The sequence below is a fragment of the Opisthocomus hoazin genome, chromosome 19, assembly GCF_030867145.1.
Source record: "Opisthocomus hoazin isolate bOpiHoa1 chromosome 19, bOpiHoa1.hap1, whole genome shotgun sequence".
Taxonomy (NCBI): domain Eukaryota; kingdom Metazoa; phylum Chordata; class Aves; order Opisthocomiformes; family Opisthocomidae; genus Opisthocomus; species Opisthocomus hoazin.
The window spans coordinates 10,270,526-10,291,803 of record NC_134432.1 but is presented as its reverse complement, the minus strand read 5'-3'; the positions used below and the strand labels follow the sequence as shown (position 1 = coordinate 10,291,803).

At 44.6% G+C, this 21,278-nt stretch overlaps 1 protein-coding gene across 2 annotated transcripts in view; it reads left to right on the top strand.

Annotated features, from left to right (window-relative positions):
* BRINP1 (BMP/retinoic acid inducible neural specific 1) overlaps positions 1-21,278 on the top strand; it is a 94,622-nt gene that overhangs the window by 52,593 nt on the left and 20,751 nt on the right. Inside the window, exons 3-6 of one of the 2 annotated variants that reach the window (XM_075439509.1) lie at positions 6,691-6,881; positions 12,079-12,248; positions 13,488-13,593; positions 20,265-20,501. In XM_075439509.1, the coding sequence (XP_075295624.1) occupies positions 6,691-6,881; positions 12,079-12,248; positions 13,488-13,593; positions 20,265-20,501 (704 nt within the window). The remainder of the gene's footprint in view (positions 1-6,690; positions 6,882-12,078; positions 12,249-13,487; positions 13,594-20,264; positions 20,502-21,278) is intronic. The other variant, XM_075439510.1, reaches the window with a different exon arrangement.

Sequence of the window (21,278 nt, the reverse complement as noted above, 5' to 3'; positions counted from 1 at the left end):
ACCAATGAAAAAACAGCAGAAGATTCTTCCACTGTCCTGTGGAGATCGGGGAAGAAGTAGTTCAACAGCGCTGTTTTATTTTTGCCATATGATTCTGTTGAACGATGTAAACACTGATGGTCTTCTCCTTGGGTTCAGTCCTGTCCAGGTAAATGCCCCATAGGAATAAAACTGCTGCAGACAGTGCAGCATTTATCAATAGATCAATATTCAATTTATTTATCTTATTCACCTGTCAGCTGTCATATGTCAGCCTGTCTGCTTGCCTGGTTGTTATGCAAAATGCTGTCAGACTTTCAGCTTAAATGACTTCTTTTTCATACTTCTCCAGAATTAGATTTTTTTTTTTTTTATCTTTTTTTTCTTACAGCAGAGCTTCATCTTCTGTCTAATTTGGAACTAGTTTGAATCTATGTACTGGAGTTTTCTTAAATAGATTAGGGGGATGAATGCCAAACCCTCACAGGAAACCAATTCTTGTAGATCCTTTGAAAAGCTTAGCTTTGAAGACCGACTTCTTTGTGCTGGCCTAGATAGAGAGGAGGCCAAGGGACCTTCTAAAGGCACATCGCCCTGCTGTCCCTCTTCAGCCAGGATGGGGTTGATTCCCCTGGGAAGCCCGGCGGGGACATGGCCGGGCCAGCTGACCTGAACTGCCCCAGCACGGGGGGTTTGCTGCCAGTGACATCACGCTGGGGTCTGAGGCGGGTCTGCCCGGGGGGAGCAGAATTGCAGCTGGGAGTGCGCAGGGCACTGGGCGGTGAGAGTTGCTCCGGGTATTCGCTTGGTCTTGTACATTCTTCTTGTCAGTGTTGTTGCTGTTGCTGTCCGCTCCCTGTGCCAGTCTGTCACACTGCCCTTAGCCCACCCCGCGGGTTTGGCCTTTTTCTCCCCATTCTGTCCCCAGCCCAGTGGGGGAAGGGGTGGGGGTCCCTTGGGCCAAGCCCCCACAGCAGCTCAGCCTGGGGCCGTCCGGCGTTGGGAGGGCACGGGCTGGAACTGAAATGTCCCCGAGCCCACCGCAATCACGGCTACCCGGTCCAGACTCGCATGAAGCCGGGTCTGGCAGTAAAAGCCACACGTCATGGTGCTGTGGTTGTGCTCGTCTTCTGCCCTCATGGCGCTGTTCGCAGAGCCGAGGGCTCACAGCAGCCTGGAGGAGCTGTGGCCTTGAAGACTGGAGATGACTATTGCTTTGTGAAGCCCAGGGCTAGGACAGTTAGGCTGAGAAAGGAAAGACAAAACAAAACCCCCAAACCAACAGCTCTATTGTAGGAGCGTCTTGGAGGATTCTGAAGGACTTCAGGCTAAGTTCCTGATGCTAACACAAAAGTTGTTTTTCACCTGGACGAGGACTAGAATCTGTCTGCTTTGGTTCACACTCATTCTAACAGCTAACAATGCTTGTCTGCAACGTACATAAGGGCATCCAAAAATGTCTGTTTGAATGACTGTGAGGTGCTTGGATGAAAACAAGGGGCAGAGACATGTCTAGGCAGATGCCATTGTATGTACACCAAAATCCAAGAGAGCAAGAAGACTCTACGAGCTGTCTGTCAGTAGGATCCTCAGTCAGAGACATCAGAGAGTCAATGTGTGCAATATGCCAGGCAGAGGACATTAAGTAGCATTTGTATCTTGCTGTTACTGAAGAGGGTGTTGCCTTTGGAAAGGCTCTGTCTGCTCCTCACTGAGGGGAGTAGTTGATGGCTTTTGAGCTATGATCTATACAAAAGATAAAGAACTGAACAGAAAGGAGCTGGTGCTTTCTTGCCCGCTTCCCAGGGAGTGGTGGGGCTGGTTCTGTTTGCTGAGCATGGGCATCAGTGGGATGCACGGACTGCCATGCATGCTCTGAAGGCAATATATCCAGCAGTGGGAAGTGTTGGACTGTTCTAGTTAGCATGACAATTGCAGGCTTTGTTTGGTGTCTTCCTACTCTGCTTTTTTCCTTTTTGCTATTTTAAACAGACTCTATCACAATCTTTGTTTAATGCATTAAATTTCTTTCAGGTTTCAAGCACCAGCCCTGAGGTCTGCATTGAACTTGTTTCTTCACTTATGTCCTTTGGTTGTCGTGGCCATTTGAAGATGGAGAATTTAATTTGCTCCGACGGCCTCTCTCTTTCAGAGTTCTCTCCCTGTGTAGAGATGCTCATACCCTTGGATTCTCCTAGCCTCTTTGCTGGTGCAGTGAGGGGTCTGGGTGATATACCTATTCCAGCCTTTTGACTTTTCTTCCCACTTTTTTCTGCTTCCCTGGAGGGGTCATAGTGCTAATGAGCACTGAGACATCTGTAGTGGCTCCCTCTGTCTCTGACATGCATGGCCTCGATGGCAAGCTCATTAATGCAAACTCTGAAGGGGCAAGTATTTTCCCAGATATAACCATATAAAAATAAAATGTGCCCCCTTACAGTGGCAGGGAGGAAGGCCTGAAATATGCATATCTGCCTCCCTGAGGCAGTACTTCATCCCTCTATTTCCCCTCAGCTCCCTTCCCCTTTTAAGCATTAGCACTTCGTACCCCTTCCAGCCATTAGAGAAGTAGGCTCTTCAGGGCTTTCACCAGGCATTAGAGAATAGACTCCCCTCCGCTGACCTGGCAGGCATTTTCCTGGGTACATTCCACATTAGCATGGGCTGTCTACACTGGCGAGACATTAGGGCATAAACAAGTGCCTCTCCCCCACTACTCAGACGTTAGGTCATAGTTTCTCCTTATCCCGTCTCTGCATCAGGGATACAGACTCTTCCTCTTCCTTGCTAAGAGGTTTATCGTCTTTCCGAAGCCCTTGAAAGCTTCCCCGCAGGCAGAAGTTCAGGTCCTTGCTAGGGATTTCCTCTGAGGGTGAGAAGACTCTGTACTAAGCCTAACTGTATCATGGGGTGCCGTCATAATGCTGGCCAAGTCTTTGCAACTTCTTCACCTGGAAAATGAGCAAGCAACAGTCTAGTATTTCTTTGATAAAGTGCCTTGAGACCTGTAGAGGCCTCACCTGTGCTTTCCAGGCAGTGGCATTGAGACTGGTGTCACTGGTGGTTCTGAGAAGCCATGATCAGTGAAATGGCCTCCAAGAATGATTTCTTGGAGGAAAGATTTCAGTGCCCTTTTGTACACAGCACCCATTAATCCAGCACCTTGGTATATCCTCCAAAGATTCATAAGTTCGAGGATTGAGTGGTGGCAAACAGACAAGCATATGCTTACCTAGCCCAGTGCAATGGATTCAGTTTTGGCCAATAGCAGTTGTTTCTGCAGAAAAGGCAATCAAGTCTAGCATTGAAAGCTAATAGTAAACCTATTCTTGGAGGCGTTTTTTCAGACTTCAGGAGTTAAGGTTGGATCATTCCCTGAAGACAGAGCTATACTGTTCCCTGCAAATATCTTTTTTTTTAATCAGCTCAGTAATTCTAAGTGATTTCACTAGCCATATGCATTAATGTTGTCTATTTTCCAAAATTATACCATGATTTTGGCCTCGAGTGTATCTTACAGCACAGGTTTCTATAGGTTGCATGGAACATTGCTAGTATTTAAAGGATTGCTTTCAATGTAAAATATTCTGGAACTGCAGAAGCCAAGTTTAAAATGTATTTGTGGTCATTAATGAGGAAGCTTAATACCATATCATTTGCTTGACCAATCCCAACCAATCAATAGCACACAAAGAGAATACAGCCAAATACTATGCAAAACCTTAAAAAAAGCTTGAAAACTGTCACTAAGTAAATTCAGATAATGCATAAATTAGAGGGAATTGCAACTGGCTCATGGATATTCTATGAGCAGAAGATAAACATCTAAGTTAGCTGCATAAATTATTCATCGTAACGTGTTTGCTCAGCTTTTCTCATCAGCTATGAAAGCCACACATTCAGGCATTAGGACGATGCTACAGAACTGGGCTTTCACCTCAATGATATGCCCAAGGAGTAGGAGATACCGTGAAGGGATGGCATACATAAAAACTGAGTGGAAACAGTCATCTTCACTATGATGTTTTAGGTGTGGATTCTGCTAAGGGCTTGTCTGCTGCATGAACGATGACTGGAATCGTCCCTTGGCAGCAGGCAAGGTTGAAGATACGGCAATGATTTCTTTTAAACTCCTCCTTTTGCCTCCTGCCAGTGGTGTCATGAGGTGATGCTGGACCTGATGTAAAAAATGAACCCACTTTCCATTTGAACACACTGTTTACCAAATTTTCGTTATCCTTTCCTTCCTTCTCCCATCTTTATTGACCACTCCTTTCCAGTGCGTGGTCCTAATTGTGACCGTTTGCCCGGTCTGTCTCCACACGCTGAATGGAGGCTCTCCTAAGGCTTGGGTGTTGATAGGGCCCTACTTGAACAGTTGCACGTTTCAACTCCATGGTCTTTGCTTTGGAATGTATAACTTCACAGTAACAAAAGCAAACTCTCTGTACTTTGTCCGGGAACATGAAGCATTCCCCCAGCCCTTTCTGAAAACGTGCTGGCTCTGGTGGGCTCTAATCCCTCCTGACTTGATTGGTGACACTTGCAGGAAGCAGTAATCTGAGAGCAAAAGGGTACTTGAGTTTTACAGGAAGTAAGAATTGTCTCTTTGGAGAGGAAGCATAGATGGCATTTTTTCTGCACTTGCTGGTCATGATCTTTATGGTAGGAACATGAGAATCTCTATTTATAATAAAAAACTTGCCTCTCTTTTATCACCCAGAGCTGCGTCTTCCCACACAATGTAACTGCTGTATCCTGAAGGGACGATTCCTTCTTCGTGCAAAGGGGATTTCCTTGTATAGCCAGGTTTGGGATCGCCACTCTAATCATGAAAGATTAGAGCAACCTCTCTATGTAGCGTCAGAGAGAAGCTATTTGTCTTTACTTTTAACGTTCTATCTATTGTTAAAAGCAACTATGTGTCCCCCAAATCTCTCTCTTTCACAGATACTATGTATTAGACTTTTATATTATTCTTGGACAGCAAAGGAAAAAATTATTTTCTGCCTCAGACAGTGAATACTTGGACATGGCTAATGTACTTGTTATCTGTAGGCAACCTTAGAGCCAATGGTCTAGCTATGTTTTCTCCACTCCTGGTGTTAAGCTCCTGGTCTATGGGTTTTTTTGAGTTGGATTTGGGTTTTTTTTGGCCTTTTGACTGAGTTTTTTCTAGGAAAGGCCAATGGTTCTGCAGATTTCAAGGTCTGACACTTACGACTTGTAGGATGTGATAAGAGGGATGTTTTGTTTTGGCATTTGTACTTGGCTTGTGAAAGCCTAGGAGCTACAGAGGGGGTGTTACCTCAGGTGTAAGGAGATTTTTTGAAGTAAAAAGCTGGCGCTTTGCCATTTTAATCAACGCAACTGCTGTTAGGCGGCCTGGGGTGTTGTGGAGGGGTGCAAGCAAAATAAATACATGCATAATTGCATTAAGTAAAGTAACCCAACACACATAAAGTGGACTGGATGTAGAATCAACCTGGGGAAAAAAGGTCTGGTTTGCGATCCTGGTTTTGCAACTGACTTACAGCATCTCCTAAATCTGCCTGCATGTCAGGTTCTCTACCAGCAAAGTGGGATTGCCAAGGCTAGTTGACACACATTGATGGAACGTGCTGCATCCGTGCCAGGTACTGTCATTCCTACTGTTTAAATGAAATTTTTGTCTTAAACCTCAATTACAGGAATAAGTAAATGAAAAGTGACAGAGAAGCCTGTGACTCGATTATCTGGGAGATAGCTTAAGATAGTGCAGGTGTGTTGTAGGAGAGTGGTTATAAATAATATCTTTGCCTTTTAAGAAGGCCTTGCTCAGTATTTTTCAAAGGACATTAATAGGTTTCTCATCTTTTAGGTGCTCGTCTGTGATGTATTTTAGAGGCCTGATTTTTAGATCACAGGTGTGCAAGGCTTTCTCTAGACATTTCCCTTGGTGTTGTTTCAAAATGGATACCTGCAATAAAGTGCTGCTTTTGCAAACATTAACTTTATTTTTTCCCAGTTGCTATCAGTTTAAAGGAAGGGATTTGAAAATCGCTTTGTAAGGTTTTTTTAAAAAAAAACAAAGGAAAAACAAACAAACCCTCCATTTTCATCCTGGCCTCTGCTTATATCTGAATTGATCTTTTTCGATGGTTTATCAAGCGTATTGTTTTTCAAAATCGCCTTTTGCTGTACTCCCTGGTGCCGAAAGATTAAGATGTTTGGAGGAAGTGTGTTTCGTTCAGCCTTGCTTTACAACAGCAATAGCTACAAGGAAGGCTTGTGAACACAGGGGCATAACAATGATCAGACTGGTGTGGATCTACAGTCTAACTGACCAGCTCTTTTGCTGACAGAAACCAGAATTTGGTGCTTTATAGAGAAGTGCAAGACCCTAAAATGTGTAATGGTGAAAGGACCAGGCTGTTTTTTTATAGGGAAATGCAGCCCTCTGCCAGACATCTCTGGAGACTCTGAGGCTACCTCCTGCTCAGCCCAGACCCTGATCCTCAAAGTGTGTTGTTATTGTGCAGTAATGTCTCACTTTTCCTCTTCTCTTCCCCCTGCCCTTCTGTCTAGCCTTGTGGCCTCACTTGTGTATCCATGTGGGGGTGTCCAACGGGATTGTCCCCTTTACTACCCTCCTTCTCTGCCCTCGGTGCTTCTCCCTGCCCCTCTGGACTCGAAGCCTCATCCCTGTTGTGTTCCTGTGTTGTCGCATAGGGAGTTTGCCCGTTGGAAGGTGAGGAACACAGCCATCGAGCGGAGGGACCTGCTCCACAATCCACTGCCCCTGATGCCTGAGTTTCAGAGAAGCATCCGCCTCCTGGGCAGGAGACCCACCACGCAGCAGTTCATTGATACCATCATCAAAAAGTACGGCACCCACATCCTCATCTCTGCCACCCTGGGAGGTAGGTGGCAACCTGAGCTGTTTTCTTATGTGGGTGTCAGTGGTAGGGTGGTGGAGGCACTGGACAGAACCTGCAAACCTTGGTCACGCTGCGTGGAGGCTGGCTGGCTGCATGGAGCCGGGCTGCAGCTCCTCCAAGGAAAGCCTGTCTCACTGTCAGCTGGTGTGAAAATCCCCAGAGTACGAAGAGACTTCGCAAATGAATTCAGAGCGGTGCGTGCAAGTTCGGCGTCTGTGATATGTGTGCACCTGTGCTCCTCTGACAACGGCGTGTGTGTACCAGTGTGCGTCAAGATAAATATGCTTCATTTAGCTGGGGAGCCTGTCTGTCATTCCTGCGCCCCTCACCTTCGTTTGAGAATGGAGTGTGTTGATCCCTCTCTTTTTTTTCAGAATGAAACCAAATGCAGGAGATAAAAACATCCTTTCTTGCTGGAACTGGAGGAATTTGATAGAGCTCCAGGAAAAGAGTTCAAGCAGTTGGACAGGGACCATGTGCAGCAGGGGAGGGGATGGCCAGAACAGCCTGTGCTGAATGCATGAGTGAAAGCAGTAACATGAGGTAGACTTTTGAAACAACAGTTAAGTAAAATTCAAAATATATATGCAAGGACTGCAGAGAGGCTTGCGTGTGCAAGCAGAATATGTCAGTAATGACAGGAGTGTACTGTAGGGCCATTAATCCATGTGCACACACTGCTATTGGCGCTGCATAAACAATTCAAGTACTGAATACTGAAAAAGGAGGGGTGAAAATCAGCAACTCTTCTTGATACTTGCTGCTGATTTTTTTTTCCCCGTCTTGTACTATTGCTGCCATTCTTTAACCCTTTGGGGTGTGCATTTATATGCCTCTCTTTTGAGAACTACTATCTGTGAGAGGGATTCTGCAGTGGTGAAGGGTCTTAATTTTAGTACAGAGTTTGTTGCTGTTGGTTTTTCTAATGTAGCTGACCTCCAGCCTTGCCACACTGAGAAGTTTGTAGTGAACTTTGAGGAGTTTCTGTCCATCTGTCTCTTCCCAAAGCATTCTGCAGACACTCGGATGAGACATGGATGAGATTAGATGTGTGCATATGATTCATGCACAAATTAGTTGGTAGGTAAATTGGCATGGTTCCATTGGAGTCAAATGGCCTCTTGTGTGGCACATGTCCTTCAAAGAATCTCGGGCTGCTCTTCCAGTCCAGGCATTCAAGCTGTCTGCTCCAACAGCAAAAAATGTGAGAGAAAGCAGGTTTCCATGCACTGAAGTGTACAAGTGACTGCCTGCATCAGACCTTAATGGAGTCCGTGTAAAGATAAACTCCTTTTTATTGAGGAAATTGCTTTTCAGGGCCATATATTACAGACCCCAAGCTAGCCAAGTAGGAATCCAGTAAAATACTGGGAGGTTTTTTGTGGGTTCACTTTTCTTTCCATTTATATGCCTTTTTCTTCTTGCCACTTGCATCTGTGGAGATGCAAAATAAGGAAGACCTTTGATGGTAAAATATATTTTTAATTTTGCCTGGATAAGGTTGTGAATTATTCACAGTGACTTGTTTCTTCTCCTGATTTTACAGCACAACGATTTTAAATATGCAGAGGCTTGTAACTAGAACTAGCGTTGGGAGGAGTGCTAAATGCTCCAACAGCCCAGAGCACAGTGAGGAATGGTGGGGGGAGAAACGAAGGATTTATCTCGGCGGTGGCAGTCCCAGAGAAAATGTAGATGAAGCTGAGCATGCATTATGCAAGGAGGGCACACTAATCACAGTCTGTGGGCTAAACAAGACCACGGGGATATAAAAGCAGACATGTCCTGGCACCCTTGGTCTCCCAAGACCTCAGGTCTCCTCAGAAAAGTTACAAGAATTCTGCTTTGGATTACAGTGGTTTGTAAACTTAGCCTGATGTCTTATTGAGTTGCAAACAAGTGACAAACACATAGGAAATTGTTTTGCTTTCAAATGCCAGCTGTTGCATGGACCCCAGGAGGCTGGGTGATGGATCAGGCCAGCCCCCCTGAATACAGCAACTATTTTCACACCTGGCCATGAGGAACAGCTCTGATGCCTCTCAGCCTACAGAGCAGCTGGGTTCCCCTGGAGCTCAATAAAAAACCAGCTCTGCTCCTGTTTAATTCTGACAAAGGGATTGGTGAAGGGTCATTTTGAGGGCATCCATGCTCCAGGATGGACCGCACAGAGCTGAGAGCCAATTTACAAGGAAAGCCCTGAAGGAAAGACAACTTTGAACATAGCATCCTCTTAATAAATGAGAAATTAAGACTTAATAATGCAGCAGAAGTCTATTAACCTCTCTTGATCTAAGGGTTGCTTTCTCATGTGCAATCTCCATGGGGATGGTGTGCATTTCCAGGTCTGCACACATGTACACAGACCAAGTTTCCAGCAACATTATTTCTGCTCAACACCCTTCACTCTGAGGGACAGTATTTGTTCCTCAGAAGAAGCATCAAACATCTTGGGCTTTACTTTCCTCTCTTCTTCCTTTTCCTCCTGGTGGAGGGGTCCAAACACCTCAGGGAGGAAAAATGAGAGCTTTTGTGGGGAAATAACTGACCCCCACTGCCCAACAAGCCAAGCATCTCCTGTCTGATGTCTAGGAGCTGTCTCAGCTGCTCATTGCCTGCTTTGTGTTGTCTGGGGACTGAAAGCTAATGGTGGATCTTCTGGTGATCTGAAACCAGTGTTATGGCCCGATGCAATTCAGCCCAAGCTTCCTGGTTGCTCTCTTTGTTGTCCAAGGGATCTTCAACCTCAGAATTCCTCTACTAAAATGAACTGTTCTGGATTGAAAAGGTCCAGATTTCTGTGCCTTGGCTATTGAAAGAAGGCATGTTATTTTTCCAAAAAGCTGTTTTTTCCAGTAACTGCCGAAATTGAAGAGGGTTGATACTGGGATCCCACAGGTTCCTCTGAGAATCGCCGCTAAGGGGAGAATTGCCCCAGGTCTTTCCTCTCCTTTCACAGCCTTGCGAAATGGAGGCAAAGTATCATTTATGTCTGCTGTGTCTCCATGCAGATAAATACTTCTGTTACCTGAGAGATAAAAAACTTTTGGCTCAAAATACGCTTTCACACCAATCCAGCCTATATTCCCCGAGGCCTCTTGGCTAACTCCCGTGCAGATATCTTTTTGGTGGCAAATGAGTTACCACATGAAAATTCACTAAGTCTGACCTTCCTTCAAATCCCCCTGTAAAACTCATCTCAAAGATGAAACCTGAAAATGCATTGACAGCGACCAGACATCTGGTGTGTGATGACCACTGTTTCTCACGCTAATCACAGCAGTCTTCTACTCTTGTGCTTTGCTGGCTGTTTGTTGTATACACCTGGTGTGTCTCATCAGATATGTGGGTTTTAAATCCTCTGGGACAGGAAGCATCTTTCTGCTGTTTGTGTGGATAGTGCCTGATGTGACAGAGCCTTGATCCCTGCCAAGGTCTCCTCACACACTGCTCAGTGCATAATAATGCTAACGGTGATAAAGGAAATCAAAGCTTGTCATTTTCCAGAGAAAGTGTTTTTGTGAGAAGTAACAACAATGAAACTGTTACTACTACAGCTTTGATCATGGTCAAAGAATAATATGTTATTTTTAAGAAAATATTAAAAGGAGAAAGTTTTACATGCCAGACTTCTGTACTTGGCTTCTGTGAAGCCAATTAAAATATTTCAACTGATCAATTCTTTTGACAAAAAGTATATTCTTTCCACCAAAAATCTCCATTTTTCATCTCAAAGCCAAAGGCTCAATCCTTAACATATCAATCACTTGAAAAACTAGAATCCAATAAAAATATTTTGATTTTCAGCCAGAATATTTTTGGTTTGTTTTCAGGCATTTGGCTTCCAGATGAAAGCTGGAAAACTTCCAGGGAAAGCAAGGGGGAGGGCTTACTGGTTTTTGGTTTTCTTTGCATGTATGCAGTAAAATGAATTATTTGGACATATCAAACTGTTTCAGCTAATACAAATCTTTAAGAAAAGTAAGTGCTTGTTCTCTTAAAGTACGCAAAACCACTGAAGAGCAAAATATTTCTTCGCCTAAAAAGTAGTGGTGCATTTTTTTTTGACCATGCTATCGTTGCCAGAGGCAATGTATTCATTAGCGGTTCATCTATCAAATCAGAACAAGTACCATTCTTCTCATTAAGAGAGCTATGTAGAAATGGCACATTCCTACCCTAGGTATCTGTTGTCTTCATTTATTACAATCAGAACTCCAGCTATGAAGAATGCAGGATAGTATTCTACCTTTTTACTCCTTCTATAATGCCAGCCTTATGTGAAGAATTAACTGGACTTTAATATGGCTCATACAGCACAAATTGAACTTCTGGGTAAATATTACTTCTCAGCTTCATGTCCTTCTTGTGTATCTTTTGTTAGATTCAGGTTTCTGCTAATGTTTCGGACATCTGGTGCTGTTGGGTCTTAACTGCTTCACTCCCAGATTCTCTGTGATTACTGGCTCAAAATCACCTCTTGTCCCTTATCTTGCACAATATTTTTTGCCCTCCACTTAAATTCACTGAATGAGACTGCAGGAGAGGAAAAAAAAAAAAGCAGGAAGGTTGGTTGGTTTAACTTCACTTTCTCATTTACTCTCTCCTCTGATTGCGTTCCTCCACTCAGCCCCCTGCCCTTACCCTTTTGCATGGTCACTGGAAGTTGAAGGGGTACAACTAGCACTTGTTTGCCCTCTGTACCCACCTATGTATCTGTATCCTATTTGCAACTTAATCATCATTTGTTCCTGATAGAAATCGGGTCAGAGGGAGTTGCATAAAAGTGGCATCTTCTCTGGTCAGGTGGGCACCGTTCAGAGCCACTGCCCACAGAGAAAAGCATTCTTCAGTGGGACAAATGGTCTGAATCCTTTCCAAAAGTTGGGGTAAAGATATGCTGGCTAATAAATATCCAAAATGTTGTCTACTCAATTCAGTGGAGCTGATCTACAAGTGTGGTGGACCTGGCCTTTCTGGCTGAATAGAGAAGAAGGCTCATATATACTACACTGAGGTTCTGGTACTGATGAGGAAGGGTGGGTTCATTTGAGAGTGCTTTAGGTGCTGGACTTTTCTTTCTTTAGGTGCAACATGTGCCATCATGTGTTCCTGTTAAGAGGACCCTACATGACAGCCTCCTGGGCCTTACTGAAATCTCCTTTTCTTTCTGCTGCAGGAGAGGAGGCCTTGACCATGTACATGGACAAAAGCCGCCTCGACAGAAAGTCAGGAAATGCTACCCAGAGTGTGGAAGCATTGCACCAGCTTGCTTCCTCCTACTTTGTAGACCGTGATGGCACCATGAGGAGACTCCATGAGATCCAGATCTCTACGGGAGCAATCAAGGTACTGTATCTTGCCTGGGGTATGTGTCCATACCAATACTGTAGGAATTTGGGGCAGGATTTTCCCAGTCGAGAGTGATGTCTTTTTTGATCCCAAGTTGTTTTGTTCCTGCACTGATTTCCCAGGGTAAATTGTTCTCTTACAGACCTTACTGAAGAATTGATTTCCCCAAGGCCATAATATCTGGGAAGAGGTGGGCATTCAAGGTGATGGTTACATAGGATAGGAGACTTCCACTGTGTGTGGCAGTGACCTCTGGAAGGGAGAGAGGGAACAGGTAATCCAGACCAGTGATGGAGGTTGGAAGGGAAAGGCAGGTCTGTGAAATGGGCCACCCCGTGAAAGCCAGAAGTACTTTCCTCTTGTGGGTATGAGACTGCTAAACATCTCTCAGATGAATTTACTACAAGAAAAGGTGAAAAACTCAGCATGGCATTACTGAGGCATCTGGAATGAAATGGACTGAGAGACAGCTTGGGGGTTGCAGCAGGAAGGAAAGGGAGCTGCTCAGAGCATACAAAATAGGGAAAATGGCTCTGCAGACAAAGGCTGCCTTCTCTGAAAGCAATCATCCTATACTGGGGAGGGATTTTATTGTTGCAGAGTTCACTCCAGGGAAGGCAATGTGGATGGAGTCGTCATTGTTAGCCATTTCTGAAAGGTTTCAGCTCTTGTTATTGTTCTGTGGTGTCTCATGGCTGAGTCTGTTCCCTTCTGGATGGGAAATCGAATTGAGATATTGAAACAGTGACAGCAGATAATCACCCTTTGTGAATTCAGGAAGGGCAGCTCTCCTCCATGTCTGGAAACCAACAGCAACAACCACAGCAACAGCACTGCAGGTCATCTGTGCCTCCATCTATCCTCAGCGCAAGGATGGTATGCACATATGTTGTGGGAGCACTAGCCACCACTGTGGGCTGGCAATCCATCTCTGTATCTTACTTTCCAATGAGAGAAGCCAGGGATTAATTCCTCTGCTGGCTTCTGATGTTCTCTGATGGAGATCCTCTTTGAGAAACATCAATGTGCAGGACCTCATTGCCAAGCCCAGAATAACATTCAGTACCATAAAGAAAGCAGATACAATTCACTCTATTTTTTCAGCTTGTGAGTGTGCCAAACATTAGCCATGTCTGTCCAGTGTGGGGCATTTTTTTCCCAACTAGGGAACCTGCCTGGGGAAGATGCGATGCTGCAGTCAAAGGGAACACTGTCTCTTTTCTACATTCTCCATAGGTAACAGAAACTCGGACTGGCCCCCTGGGCTGTAACAGCTACGACAATCTGGACTCTGTGAGTTCTGTCCTTCTGCAAAGCACTGAGAGCAAACTCCACCTGCAAGGTAGGGCACAGGAATGAGGGAGATGGTAATAAAGGGCTTGGAGTGGAGGGATGAAATGAGAAAGGGGTGGCTTTTTTTCTAGCCGTTTCCCTTCCTCTGTTTGCTGTGATTGCTGCCTTCGCTGTAAGTTCCCTGAAGCAGGACCAGTGGCTTCATGTGATACTCAGGACAGCAGAGCCAGGGATTGACAGGGACTGAGCTAAAGGTGCAAGGAACAGCAGACTGGACCCCAGTGAAGCATCTGGGTTCTCCCTGCCATTGAATTTTCATGGACTTCTGTGTATTATATATACACATGTATAAATAGATGTGACCTTTTGCGTTAATATTGAAGGGACATTCTGTCCACGTCTCTGTCCCTCCCAAATTGCTGATTTGTGTAAGAGGTTTGCAGATCAGCTTTGGGGACTCTCTAATGACCGTAATCTTTGGGAAAAGTCACAAAGGTTTTGTTTGGATGCTAGAAGCCATGACTTCAGTCCCAGTTGGGAAGCTAGTCCAGAAGTCAACAGATAGAGGTCATGACTGAATTAATAAATAAATACATGCTGGTTAGCAAGAAGTCAACTTCAGTAGAAGGAGGAAATTCACTGGGCGTGTAATTTACTAAGGTTATTCCCAAGTTTTTGACAAAATAAGGAAATGTGGGATTTAGTTGCTCATTTGCCCAGATGGTTTTATTTCTGGAATGCTTGTACTTGCACAAATTTTAATTTTTCAGATGAATGAGCTACATTACATCTTCTGCTTTGAGTATAATTTGGCAAGTGCTGTTTTAATCTTGGTTTCACAGAAACTGGGTTTCATTTACTGAGTTATGTTGTGGATATATTATTATTGTTGTTATTATTTGCCTTTAAAAATAATAGGTAGGTTGTTTTCACTGTTCCGGTGATTATCCAAATCACTGAGTTCTGGTTCTTACCTAATTAACAATAAACAATTTGAGGCTTTTTATATACTGTGATGATGGCTGCTGGTAAAGAAAACTCAAGGATGACACATCAGATAACTAGGTAAACAGCTAAAGAAGCAGACAGCTCGTTTTATAGGCAGACAAACTGGTAAGCAGGAGAATCAATAGATCTCTGGCTATCTAATCCTGTAAGAGAACAGAAAAAGCAAGGTGCCTGGGAGGGGGAAGAAGGTGGAGGAAGAGGGAAAATTTAGGAGAGATGGGGATATAAGATGGATGAGGCTGTGATTTCGAATGGAAGCAGACAGAGGACCTCAGGGCCAACCACACGTGGGTTTCATGGAGCTTCATGACATAGCCCAGACCCAAGCCAAGGGAGACAGTGAGGGAAGGGAAGAAGACAGGAGCTCTTCCTAATAGAACAAAGTGATCTTTATAGCTACACCTGAGTGTTTTCTGCCTAATCTGGAGTGCAGTTCCTGGGATAATTACCCAGGATCCTTCCTCTGGTCTGAGAGGCCTCATTAGGAATTAGTCACAGGGCTGCAGATAATGGATCGTGACCGAGTCTCCTCTGATCTGATTAGCAGCTGAGCATAAGTTGCTGACAGAAATCCATGTTACTACCTTTGTGTCACTCTGGCTCCGAGGCCAGCTCAATAAAAGAGCAGCATCTTCGTGACAGGGAGAATTTCTGTTTCTGAACTTGCTTGCCACCGCCCAGCCCCGAGAGTCATGGTTTTGGAGACATGCCCTTTAGAAGATGCAATGGCCAGACCCAGAGCTCAGCTACCTTCATGCCTGCATGTAGGGTTCAGGAAGGTCAGCCAGCCTGGAGATTTAGGGGAGGATGTGGATGCGTGCACAGCGCAGGGTGTCTGGTTCTGCACCTGTGGTCACATGGACAGTAAAGCATCACTAATTTATAGAACAGTATCCCTGTGGACCCAGCATGCATGTACATCTGTGTCAGGTGCCTGCACTGGGGTATATATGCAGGTTCTTTTGTCACAGTAGCTCAGGAGGTTTCCCTTTTTCCTAGCACTGCCTGGGGGCAGGTTCCCTGTCCTGCGATGTGGAGGGCTGTGCAGTGATTCAGCCTCCCATCACGGGGCTGGGGGGGTCCGCTTGTGGAGCAGGATCTCACAGGTGACTGCACTTATGGGCACTTCATATCCTCCTGTCCCTGCCACCAGCATGACACTGTCCCTTCGCCTGACCCTGCCTCCGGCGTGGCAGATGCATGAGCTGCCTGGAGAAGGAGTGAACCCCAGAGCATGGGAGGGGAAGACGCTAACAGCTCTGTGGTGGTCTGGTGGGAAACAGAAATTTGTGTTCCCTGGAAAAGTGTCCCAGACCAAAATTTGAAATTTTGAGTGAAAAAAAGTGCAAGATTTTGAAAATTTTGGGGAAATAAAAATTCCAGAGACATATCCTCACAGCATGGCAGTCGATATCAGTATTGCAGCATGGCACTATTTCAAGAAGGTAAAATCCTTCTGTGCTATTCTATACATTGCAACATTAAACAGGAAAAATTGCATATTAGGTAGCTTGTTACATCAAATATGGTAATAGAGTATTAAAATTTACATTACAATTAATATTAAAGTCTTTGCCGAGATGGGCAGAGCAGTAATGACAGCACAAAACGTTTCAGCTTTTCAGTGAAACAAAATGAGGAAGTATGAAAAATACATTTAGACCTTTCCCTGTCAAAAGTGCTTTTGGAGTCAACATGCTCTCACAAAATGCTTCAATGAAACTGCATTTTCAACAGAGAACTCTTCTGTGGAAAACGTTTCAAATAGCTCTAATTTAGAGCTGGGGAAATTTACCTCTTTTAATGCAGGAAGCCTTTTATATACAGTCCAAAGCCAAACATGTCTCTCTAATAGTTTTTCTAGATGAATTAAGGACATGTTCCCTTGTCAGATGCCTCATATTCTGCCTGTAGTTATTTAAGAGAAACGTATACCAAATCTGTGCTGCTCTTAATTTTTAAAGAACAACTTCATGCTTTACAGAGTGGCAGAATTCCTCCTTCTGATCAATAAATTACCTTTAAAACGAAGATATTCTCCCTAACACTCATCACCAGCAAACTTACCTTCTGCATGTATTACCAGTTGCCGAGGCTGCTGTGGAGAATGAGCCTGTTCCTTGTACACCCTGACTTGGATTGAGGTGTTCGTTCCATGAAAATGGTCCAGTATCTCAGTCTTTAAGACCAGATTGCCCCCCTGCCTCGCTGTTGACATGAAGTTGCTTTGTCAGTAGACAACACTGAAAGATTTAAATTTTGTTTTTAATGTTCGCGATATCCAAAGAAAATTCTTACGGAACAAAGTAGCATCTTAGGATGTTTTATTAAGGTCGTGGCTGGAAGCAGGGCTTTCCCAGCTAGCATGGCTGGCTGCAAGCTGTTTTGTGGGGCCGGTGTGCATTTACCATCCTTGGGACTACAGATTTCCTGCTTTAAAGGTGGCAACTGAAGCACTCATTCTCCACCAGTTTGGCCTTCTTGCAATCTCATGTTTTTAAAGATTACCTTAAAAATGATTAATCACACCTGTGCTTTACTGACAGCTGTAATCAACTCATTTTCAGCACTATTTAGTCGCTGGACATGGTACAGAACTACAGGACTGAATGAGATGCTACTGGCCCAGTACAAGTAAAATAGCTTGCTAGGATCTGGTCACAAGGATGCTCAACACAAACCCAAAAATATTGATACGAATCTGCCCTTGTATGGGTATGATGATAAATGTGTGGGTATTTTTTTATATATCTATATTTGTCAAAGTACAAATGTGAAAGCAGGAATGGCTGTATTTCTGTAACCCTAACACTGATTTCTTCCAGAAGGAAATTCCTGGCTGGAAGATCTGAGTCTCACGTAATCCCTACAGCATGTTTGCAATTTTAAAGCTAGGGCTTTGCGTTTGGTCTATGCACATTTGTGGTAAGAGGAGTAGCTGGATCTGTGTATAGTTGTATTTCTGTTCTAAGCGCATATTTGAATATGTGCTGCTTGTTAAATGCTACAGTTAGCTGCATGGATTCCAGCAAAACTGCTTACCTGATTAAAGTTAAGTGTTTATATAAGTGTTTTGTTGAATTTGGAGCTAAGTGTACAAGGGTTCTGATTACCTCTTAAACATGAGATTATTTCTTACAAGAGAAGATTATCCTGGAAATATTTTTTAAATCACAAGTTTTATGGACAAAAAGCAAGTATTCACATGAGGCACTCTGCAGTGTAGGCTGGGACCATGTTATGTTTTGGACATTACAGGGTATGCGTGTTTCTGTGTGTACTGAGATACACAGTGGATGTCCCTTGCAATGTGAAGTGCTTTCCCTGAAACTTTAGTTGCTTTTTAACCCCTCTCCCCTCCAGAAAAAAAATCTCCAAAGCCAGTGTAATTTGTAGCTGAGACCAGACAGCATGTCAGTGCTGCTATCCAAGCGAAAATTCAAAGAGAAAATATGGTGAGTTGAAGAGCCTGTGGGCATTTGGGCCTCATATTCAAAGGCTAGAGGAGCAACCGGAGCAGGTTGCTCCTTCATGAAGCAAAGGGTGGAAAGATTTGTTTATGGGACTTGGGCCATGAATAAACAGGGTCAATGCCCATCAGAAAGCCCAGCCTTCCCCTCCTGTGAGCTTGCCAGCTCAGTGAGTACAGCAACCTTCAGGCTCTCCAAGCCCCTTTCACAGAGCTCAGTTCTCCAGTAGTGCTGAACTTTCTTTCCATCCTGGAGAAAAGTCTTGGAGCCTGGCAGGTGGGACCATCCCTAATGTCAGTGTGAAAGTTTGAAAAGGGACCTTTCCTCTGTGGTGGTTGCTTCAGATAAGTGCCTAAGAGAGGCTGAGCTTCAGTCCTTCCTGAAGACAACAGGAAGAAAGCTGGGCCTCTTATCAAAAAACACCTCAAGAAAGACCCCAGGGACCTCAAAATGCTGATCTTCATTAGACTAGTTGTCAGGTGTTTGCAGGGATGCTGTAGGCTGTGGTCAGTTCCTTGTATTCCCTCCCTTCCCTGCAACAGCACTGCCGAAAAGGCAGCAGGATCTACGCAGACACAGTGTCTCCAAATGCTGGGCTTGAAATCCTTCCTCCTGCAAGCATCACAAATGTCCTCTCCAGCTGCATGTTGCTCTGTGATCATCCTGCCTGGCGGCTGCCACTGCTCCATGCTCAGCTGCGAGTTAGTTTGGACACTGGGGCAGCTCACTGCCACTGGGCATGGTGCTCTCGGAGACCATGCCCTGGCAATAGTGGGAGGGGAGAGGAAACAGAGGTCACTGTGCCTTCAACACTCTCCTGTTCCCCTCAGACTTGGTCTTCCAGAGGGGCCTTGTCAAAGCTGAGGTGTCTCTGTGGGACCAAAGGCGAAAGGGTAATGGGGTTCCCTGGGGCATCATCTGCTGATTTTCTCTTGCCTGAGGTGAACATGACCCATCACAGAGATGAGCCTGAACTCCTGAAAGGAGTCACAGCCCTTCCTGCCCTTCCTGCACACTCTCATCCTCTGAATTATTGTCTTATTTTCATTCCACTCCGATGAGCTGTTAGCCACAGATACAGTAATTCAGTGCAATAGAAACACAAGCAGATGGGTAATTGACCCACATGCCTTCATTACGCTGGAGTTCAGTGCTCCTGTTCAAGCCATAAACTCCTATATCTGCCACACCAAAGTCCCTGGGCCTTTTACAGGGAAGGTGAGTGGGCCAGGCTTCCCGTGAAAGGCTCGCTCAGAGTTATTGTCATCTCTGGCTCATGCATAGCAGATACTGACTGAGTCTGACAAGCAGGCCTTGCCAGGTAGAAGCAAACAGCTGTGAATCCTCAGGGGCAGCTGTAAGGAGCCTGGAGATGGGGGCTGGAGAAGGATGGGATGGAAAAACATGTACACTGTACACAGGACACACTGTTATGTCCTCTGGGACCTGAGCAAGCGTACACCTACGCTAATGCCTGCACAGACGGATGGATACTCAAACACTTGCTATGGAGAGAGAGACATGGGGATAGATCTCTCAGCTACTGTAAATCTTCAGAGCACCACTGAAATCATTGGCACAAAATCCATTTGCACTTTTATAGGATTTGGCAAGTGGCCTTCCTAGCAGGGCGCGAGCTGAAAAGACTCAGGTACCCAGCTCCTGTATTTATGCTGTGGGAGCTGGGCACTTAACTCTGCAAGGGTCTTTTATAAATCCCTCCTTGCATTATTTTCCTTTCTTCTGTTTTCCTTTTTTTTTTTTATCTCTTTCAATGTGTCATTTCCTTGCTTCTGTGGTACCAAACCTATTTCGTCTCTTTCAAAACAGGTCGGAACAGCATAATGCTCACCACTTCTGCACGAGTGCTTGGCTGTAAAGTGTTTTTAAAAAAAACAAACCAAAATCACACCTTGGAATAAGGGAGGCTTTTCCTTCAGATGCTTTGTACTGTACTGGGATGAAGGGGATACACTGGGCATTGGGAAGGGGAAGTTACTTGTCACTCTTGTCTCACAAAGCAGATGGGCTCTGCTCTCAACTAACTCACTACTTGTATTGGAGGTGTGCAATTTGTACCCCTTCTTCCTTACTTGTGACAGCTCTGAGAGAAATCTCCCAGCAGCTTTTAATTCCTCAGCGTCACTTTCCCAAGCTGTTAATGAAACAGGTTTTGAAAAGAAGAACGGATACCTGAAATGACTTCGTCTTTTTGTGTGCCTGCCTCTTGTTTCTATGCCAGGTCTGCAGATCATCTTCCCTCAGTATTTACAAGAGAAGTTTGTCCAGTCTGCCTTGAGTTACATCATGTGCAATGGCGAGGGGGAGTACATCTGCCGGAACAGCCAATGTGGCTGCCAGTGTGCAGAGGAGTTCCCACAGTGCAACTGCCCCATCACCGACATCCAGATCATGGAGTACACACTAGCAAACATGGCCAAGACCTGGACAGAAGCCTATAAAGATCTGGAGAATTCAGGTAATTGAGTAAAACATATTTTCTTATTGATTTATTTCAAATGAAACGTGGCAGTTTAAACCAGCTAAAAATCTTTTCTTTGCTCATATAAAGTTCCAGTCTGGATAAAAAGTAGAGATATTGAACCCAAAGCCATGATCTTAGTCTTGAGGGAGTGCCATTTTTTCTCTCTATACGTGTACAGACAAAACCACACACCATGCGTAATTCTGTGTGTAGGGGGATGTTTTCCGTGGAAGAATTTGTTTGATTAAAAGTCTGATTTTTCATACCAAACCAGCTCAGAATCTCTCTTTAATAGTTCTACAGAGAAACTTCCACAATATGAATGATGCAGAAATTGCTTTTCAGATTTGCATGAATGATTTATTCTGCTTTGGTGAAAGGCAATTCACAGCGAGAGCACACAGGCCAGATGACACCTCATTCGAGATGGAGAGGAGAGGGGAAATGAATTCTCTCTGCTACAGTGCCGGTGCCTGCTGGTGTGAACATTTCTCTTCTCCCTCCACTTTCTCCCAATGTGACGCTGCGTGTGGCAGCAGTTTGTTCCATGTTGATGCTGGTAACACCATAGTAGGTGTGCTGTAATACTTACGTGACGCACTCTCAAGGGCTTGAGATAGGAAAGAGCAGCGTAGCATCAGTGCAATTACATCCTTTCCTTTAGCAAGTGGTCTGCCTATGCTGAAGCCACATGGGCACTATGCAGAACTTAACTGAGAACTTACTATCCCTGTGCTGACTCTCATCTCTTAGCGTTAGCCAGTTACTTTC